At 30.4% G+C, this 8245-nt stretch overlaps 1 protein-coding gene across 1 annotated transcript; it reads right to left on the bottom strand.

Moving 5' to 3' along the window:
* Positions 1-1950: 1950 nt before the first annotated feature.
* LOC126844966 (cathepsin B-like cysteine proteinase 4) lies at positions 1951-5633 on the bottom strand. Its single transcript, XM_050583502.1, has 6 exons — positions 5454-5633; positions 3840-4058; positions 3523-3723; positions 2442-2589; positions 2265-2375; positions 1951-2196 (listed from the first exon to the last, which is right to left on the bottom strand). Exons 1-6 carry the CDS (start codon positions 5571-5573, stop codon positions 1988-1990), a joined length of 1008 nt encoding a protein of 335 aa, XP_050439459.1. The 5' UTR covers positions 5574-5633; the 3' UTR covers positions 1951-1987.
* Positions 5634-8245: the final 2612 nt, after the last annotated feature.

The raw sequence follows: 8245 nt of genomic DNA, 5'->3' as shown, positions 1-8245 counted from the left end.
GCTGTTATTAAATCAAATCTGGAAGATTTACCAAAAAGCCAGTATTTCAGCTTACCAAAAAGATAATAATATAGTAGTAGTAATATTCATTTGCATATAAGGTAGAAAATAATTACAATTATGAAAACAAATAGGATATTACTTATGTGTCTATGTTCATTGAAGACTTCGTAGCATTCGAAATAGGAAAGCATTATTTTCGCTACAAAAACAAGAGGTTTGGCGTCCTATTAAATATGGTAAAATAAGCACCCATCAAGAAACCTTGATTTATTCACTAGTTTGGAACCAATAATCTTACATATTAGGTACCATGCTCATAAATTTGACTTCTTTTTGACAGTATTTTATAAACATATTGAAACAACTAAATGTAGGTCATAATAGTACGATTAAAAATAAATTACATGTCTTTCAGAGATTCGAGTTGGTAATTTGTATACATATTATATTATAAGTGTGTGTACTGTTATAATATTATACATGCATTATTGATGTTTCAATTGCGAAATTGTCGAAATAGTATGAAACACTTGATATACGAGTGTACAGTGTACTTATGTTACATTTATGTAGGTATGTATATTGTTTACAACTAAATAACTTTATTATTGTTCTATTATCTGACAATTCATAATACCTCATCAATAGGCGGTGGATACCTACTATCTATATTTATAAGAAGAGATTATAATATTGGGCAATATTTCACAAACTTACATTTTAAATACATTTTACCTACTCGCATTTTCATTGATTCCGGCATTGTATACTTTGTCGCTAACAATTTGTTACAGTTGGCCTTAAAAAATAATTGTAACTGAAATTATAGAAACAAACGTTTCAATTCAAAAACTTAATGGTAAAAAATATATAATATATGAAATGTTTAGTATAAATTACTACACGAATATATAGGCAATATATTTATTTAAGCAATAAAATCGTGTTTTTTGTTCTTTAAAAATAAGTTTGTATATTTTTTAAATTTGTTTTGTTTTATAAGTATATATCTACATTCATCTCAATTGTCATGCTGCAGACCCTGCTCTGATAAACAACAAGAAATGTAAAGAAAACACACCACGTCAAAGTGCAAGGCAACAACGTAATTGTTTGTTTTATTTTTAATTACCTACATCTCTGTAGTAGTGCGGACCGAGGGGGGAAACGAAAAAAAGCTATACCACCTATCTGTGGTAGTGATAGGAATTAGAAAACCCCATTTAAAAATCGCTTAAACACACTAAATATTAATACAATATAAAGCTGTGTACATAAGTAAAATGTTTATGATTTTAAATTTAAAAAATATACATTGACGATTGTGTAATTTCGAATTTCAACCAATCCGAAATCTAAAAACAATTATTCTATTCGGTTTTCTTTTTTTTACCTTACCATCAAAAATACATGTAAATAACTTTTAAATTAAAATTTAAAATTGTATTATGTATTTGCGTATTCAGTATGCAGTGTCATTTGGAAACTCGCACGGTAGGCAGCTCGCTCTGAGTAATAGTTTTTATCTCTTAAGATATTGATTTTTGTGAAAATCTGGATTTTTTAATTCCTGTAACTAATTTTAGAGCTGTAAAAATTGTAACCCCAAACATATTATGAACCAGTTCGACTATTTTTCTAAATTCAAGTTAAGCGAGCGTAATTTTAGAGTTGAGAAATATGTCACATTTTAGGATTTTTTTACACACAATTATTATTGTTATTTTATTTCTGTTCTTTGTGACTAAATAAAAAAGATAATAACACTGACTGCAATTTTTGGATCATTATATTTTGTAAAAGCTATCTCTACATCTAAATATAATGGTGTACTCGTGAATCTAGCCTTAATTAATTGTTGGTCGAGTTTATAGATAGGTGTAGGTATAGAAATTCAATAATAAAACAGTTTTGCAATAAATAATAATAATAATGTAATTTTGTATTAAGCACAAAACAAATTCATGAGAGTATGTATTTTTTTTTAGTATTTTGTTACACCTGCTGTTGTTGAATTGTCGATTCCACATTCATTGTTTCCTCTAAGGATCTTGAACGTTCCATTATCACCCCATTGGGTGTTCCACGAGTTAACCATAAGCCAGTAGGGGGTTCCTAGATAGTATCCCCATCCAATCATTTTGACGGCATGTCCTCCCAAGTATGTAGCGTTCTCCGTCTTCACGTACACGCCTTTGGGTATAACATTTTCCCGATGAGTGCAACGGTCAGATTATTTGAAAATTATTTTTGTCTCTTACCCTCTTTGTAATAGATGAAATCGTCGTAGACGTCAAAGGCTGCTGCGACCGGACCGTACGTTAATATGTCTTTTTGAATGGTGTTGGGTGCCAGGTAGTACGCGTCTCTGGCTGTAACAAATACAAACAGTTGGGAAAATGAAAAATCAAATAATAATAATTGTGCTCGAATATTACTGTAGACGTGGTCATTCTTGTAATCAATGTTACTGTCTCCGTAACACTCTTTGGTGCATCTGTGGTTTTTTTCGGCCGGTTGGTCCTTGCACGTGTTTTGTCCTTCATCGTCTACCTCGCACGGTGGCACGTTGTACGGTTGACATCCCTGTGACACACAAATAGAAAACAGATTGGTCGCATTAGTTATAGGCACGATTTAAGATAATATGGTTGCTCAACAACCTATGACAATATTCTCATTTCACGGCGCCGAAGTTAATCCAAAAAACATCTGTTTCGAGTTACTATTAGCGCTCCAATCTGTGATTCAAGATAACCATTCACGACAACAACCAGTCATAATGCGAAATTATTTTTAACCGTGGTTTTAATCACAATTTATGTAAAGTTGAAAATATTGTCTGCTAGGAGCACTAGTTGCTACTCGAGAGTTTCTAATTTATACTTGATAATCTTTGTCGGTCATCTTATTACAAGACGTTAGGCAACCAAATTATTTGAAATCGTGGTTAAAGGCACGAATTAAGATTACAGGATAGCCAACGGCGTATGATAAACCACTGTTTGATCGGGATCAGAAATGATTGAGGAATGTGCAAAAGCTGTGTTTACTTATGTTTATTTTTTTTTAGACTGGTGGATAAAATTCTGTTGACTTAGCATATGTTGGTTTATTAGTCAAATCTAGATTATTTGATTTCGAACTCAAGCTGAAACCTACTTGCACATAATATTATATTGTCTAATTATTTCAACTAATAGAAATCGACACAAAGTTAGTCTATTTTAACATTGTTGTGGGCGATATTGGCCGTCGAGCCACCATAGTATCTCTAATCGTCGTGTAAACGTTTTGGGGGACACCATATCATAAGCTATCCAGTTATCATAATTTGTTATTATATGTATGAAGTTTGTCTCACGAGAGAACGGGACTGCACATAATTAAAAAGTTTATCCCCGATTCCTGTGTGCGCACGCGAATACGGTTGAAGATGCGTTTTCGTTTCTGGGCAGACCCGTTGTTTTGTGAAACAGACTATACTCCAATAATAATTCATCGTCGACCAAATCTCACCTCGTCCGATCCGTAGTCTCCTCCGGTGACAATGCCATGACGACTAAAATACTTCCAGGCCTGTATGGGGTACCCGCCGCTACATCCAAATCCACACAACCGACAACAGAAAGCCAGTTCTTCGGCCGACAGCATATGGTTGAAATCGTCGTCAGAGGCTATGCACATGCGGTCGGAAAACGCGCTGGTAGTGGCCAGAGCCTACGATAAACGCGCCAATATTAAATTAAAACCATATTATTTATTGTACTCGGTCCACAATGCATTTTGAACAGTACATTGCATGGCATCAATAGTATTTATAATGACATAATTACCCAACAGCTGCCGCACTTTCCTTGATCACGGATGTGACCGATCGTTTTACAGTTCTTCCACTTTTTCCTCGCGTCGAACGTTCTAGGGATGTAATGGTAATTGGCATAATTCTTATCTTCGGATTTAACCGGACCGTTAACCGTCAGTCCTACGTCTCTCGCTCCCAGCATACTCTTAATTTGCTCAACGGAAATGTCCGAAGGGAAATTTCTGCCAGCCTAAAAATAAAACAAAAAGCAATTAGAAAATTACAACTGGTTATTTTTTTACTACGATATATACGTTATTGTCATTGACTTTTTGGTAGAGCCAAATGATTTTAAATTATGAAAAGTAAAAGCTCGAAATACTTAATGTAAAATGATCAATGTTAAAATATTTTACAGAATAGTGAAGTGTTAATTTTTTTTTTTATTCTCTACTTTATGATTTGTTTATTATTCAATGAAAATTAAAAATTGTGTTTATTATAGTTTTTTAAAAATATTTTGTCACCAAATAAATAGAAAAGAGTGTTGCAAAAGCATTTCGGAATGGTAATTAATGCGTGCCATTTCTTACCACGCATTTCTTTAATTTATGTTTAAATAAGCAACTTAAATTGTATAAAATGAACAAAATTCACCAGTAGTTAAAAGAGATTTTTGTTAATTTACTTATGAATGAATATCGTTTTAATCTAAAAAATTGTATTAAATATTACAATGAAGACATTTTATACTTCATTTATTGTTCACAGTGCAAATATCAGTCAATATTTCAGATAAAAAAAAGTTGAATAGCTTATTTTAGATAACATATTAGGGTTTTATTAAAATATTTTTTTATTTACACGATTCCGTGAATATGTTAATTAGTAAAACTTAAAAATGCAGAAAATAAGGTACCTAACATATTTAGACATAGTAATTAGTAGTTATAACAATGACCTAGAAATGCATACACTAAGAGTAAATAAAATATGTATGCATTAATTAGCGCTCAAACTACCTAAGTAATGTATTCTTAAATTGTTAACTGTTTTTCATTCCGTGGCTTAAATCTAATTCCTAAAATAGTTCTTTTCTCATGTATAATACTATTTTCAGAATATATTTACAAATGTTATTTAATTTTTAAGAATCTAAAAGACAATTTATCTTGAATAAATCTTAACTAGTCATTTTTAAGTTTATAAGACTTTAGTGTTTTATTATGTAATTTACGGACGTGCTGATGTTGAGTATTGTAAATTTAGATAAACTTAAAAAATAATTATATATACATAAACTGTACAATATATGCCATAACATGATATTATTTACAATGTCTTATATTGATAATGGTTAAAAAATCAGAAATATTTTAATATGCCTATTTTAGAAACCTTCCATAATTGTCCCCATTTTGTTATATTCCCTAAAAGCACCGGTTATGGTATGGAAGCGACAATGAAGTAAATGAAATTTCCGTTATTATCCTGGCATAAAATAAGATGTCAATATAGGTTTGGATTCCAATCCTTATTGTAGGAAAATAATGGGATCACACAATTATCTACACCTAGTATTTTTAGGGTTAATACTATTAAACATAATGTGGTAAAATAATTAATTTAAAAAATGTTAGTATACCTTCCATGTTGTAGCTTTAGCATTTATCTGATCAATGTAATCGTCAGTCAGAAAATGTGATTGTTCGGTTTGATAAACACTGAACAAAACGACCGACAGCAAAATTATAACTCTAGACATGGTTAAATCGAAAATAATGTATTAAATAAAAATAACCTGATAACTTCCGTTCTTGTTGATCGGAAGGAACAAGAGTAATGTTAAATGAATCTATTGCCTTATATATACACCGGAAGGCGGCTTGAAATGGCGGGCTTACGATATTTCTGAGAATAAGCTCTCGAATATACAAGTGCAGATAGTAAAATTACTATAAATTCATTTCGTTATCTATACAAACTTTTCACTTGATACATACAGTGCGATTAGCAATTAGTTTTTATTCCAATATTTTAACAAATATATTTACTTTAAACATTAATAGTTATAATTCAATCCATATTACCAACAGCTTTATTTACTAAAAACTGAGTACTGATAAAGATTTTTTTTTTATTTGTTCAGAAATGGGCATTGTGTAGTACTATTGAACAATTTATTTAATTGATAATTTTAGCTTCGATGCGTAGCTGAGATGTTATTGTTTTTACAATGATGTTTTGTTATTTTTATGTTTTTATATTTTTGTGTTTGTACCCACGATATCTCCTAAGCCACTCAACAGATTTCATCATTTAGAAACTCTATAGATCGTACATGTAAGGTACTGAAGTGGACCAAATATTTAAAAATTCATCCCTTCTTCTTCAAAATCAAAATAAGCACCAAACAAATTTATATATATTTCAACTTTAACTTTTTTTAAATAGTCCAATTAGTTCCAAATTTGTATAGAATATTCTCTAGACATTGTACTAACGATTCACGTTGACAACCCAAACCTTTTCCCTTTGAAGGGGTGGAAACTAGAGCTGAGACCTCGAATCGAATTTTTTTTATTATTCGAATTATTCGAATAATTGAATAATACTATTCGTATGAAAATAATTAGAATATTCGAATAGTAATCAAATAATTCGAATATTCGAATTTTCGCATGAAAAAACTAAAAAGAACTTCTTAATCTAAGAGGTAATATTTATTTTGTCAAATTTATGTTTTTTTGTAATTATATATCTATATAAATATTGTTAAAATCTTATTTGTTGTAATAAGTAATAATATTTATTTTGTCAAAAGAATAATTCGTTATAATTATATTAATTTAGTTAAAAATTATTAAAAATAGATTAAGGGCACCTTAGTTGTCTCTTAATTATTTTTTTTTAATCTAATTAATCCTGCAAAGAAAATGATAAAATATTCGAATATTCGAATAATCAGATCGAATATTCGAATAACTCATAGAATATTCGAATAAAAAATTCGAATATTCGTTATTCGAATAACGAATACTCGTGCGAATAAAGTATTCGAATAACAAATATTCGCGCGAATAAAGTACTCGAATATTCGAATTTTTTTTATTCGAATAGTCCCACCACTAGTACACAGTTATATATTTTATAATATAATAATATACATTGAAAATTTGAAATAAATTAACTTTATTGACTTGGACAACTCATTTTTTTAAGTAATAATTTATAAAACAAGAACTATTTTTCGAGTTCCTTTCGCTAGTTCATGAATTACTTCCTCAGTGTCAAGTTTTATATTAATACGAACTGCCAACATAGCTAATCCATTAAATCTATCCTGTTTTAAGAGAAATAATAGTAATTTATTATTAAAATGTATTGTCAATTTTTTAATCACAATGCATAAAATGGTAGCATTTTTTGTTCTTATTTTACACATGGTATTTCTTAAATACGTCTTTACTCTTTTTAGAGTAGAAAACATCCGCTCAGGTGTGGTGGTAGATATAAGCAATGTGCATAACATTTTTATAATTGTAAATATATTAGCATTATTTTAGCATCACACTACATAAGAGCTTAAAGAGCCTAGTTTAGAACTGTATTAGTTTTGCTAATTTTGCGCCTCCACAACTTCAGCTCAACAAGTGAAACATCAAAATTTTGTATTTCTGGAGTACTTTGTTATTTTGATAAAAGTATCAGTGTTGTCACTTTACACATGGCACGTGGGTAGTATGGGCACAGAATAGATAAAAGTATGGTATGGGTACACACGTTTCGTGGCCATAGGTAGTGCGTCAGTGGTTATCACTTATCATGACAATTAAATATTGAAAAAAACTGGTTTTCTGCGTGGCTTATTGAGTATGATAGGTACAATTTGAAAACTAAGATAAGACGGTGTAGGTTAAAGGTTTATGTTTTTACTTTACATACATCATAAATCTAACATAAAAAAAGGCTCTGGGGGATCTATCTCCATCATCCCCCCTCCCCCATAAATACGCTACTGGTTGAACCTCAGATTCGCATCGAAGCGTTTATTTAAAAGTTATAATAATTCCTGTAAACCTGTGACCTCGTCGTTCCCACTATGCCCCGAACCCACTGTACTTGCTTTTTTGTTTTTACTCCTCCCAACTTAGTGTTTTTGATAGCAACTTTTGAAACTTTTGAATGGTAACGCATACATTACATTAACTTTTAAAATAATTATGCAAAACTGGTAATCGACCAGTCAACTTTTTTAGTACATTATTCTCAATTAAAAAAGTTAATGAAATGTTTTCGTTACCATTTAAGTTTCAAAAGTTGCTATTCAAAAAACTAAGCTGGGAGAGGGGAAAAACCGAAAAATTGTGAGAAATTGAGATCACACTGCATAAAAACACTATGTTAAGATAAAATTAATTTTTTTATTAAACCCAG

Source organism: Adelges cooleyi, unplaced genomic scaffold (genome assembly GCF_023614345.1).
Source record: "Adelges cooleyi isolate 19-005CV unplaced genomic scaffold, UGA_ACOO_1.1 ACOO_flye_CR_arks_rails_tigmint_CR_PRNA_651, whole genome shotgun sequence".
Classification (NCBI taxonomy): Eukaryota; Metazoa; Arthropoda; class Insecta; order Hemiptera; family Adelgidae; genus Adelges; species Adelges cooleyi.
This window is presented reverse-complemented; position numbering and strand designations above follow the sequence as displayed.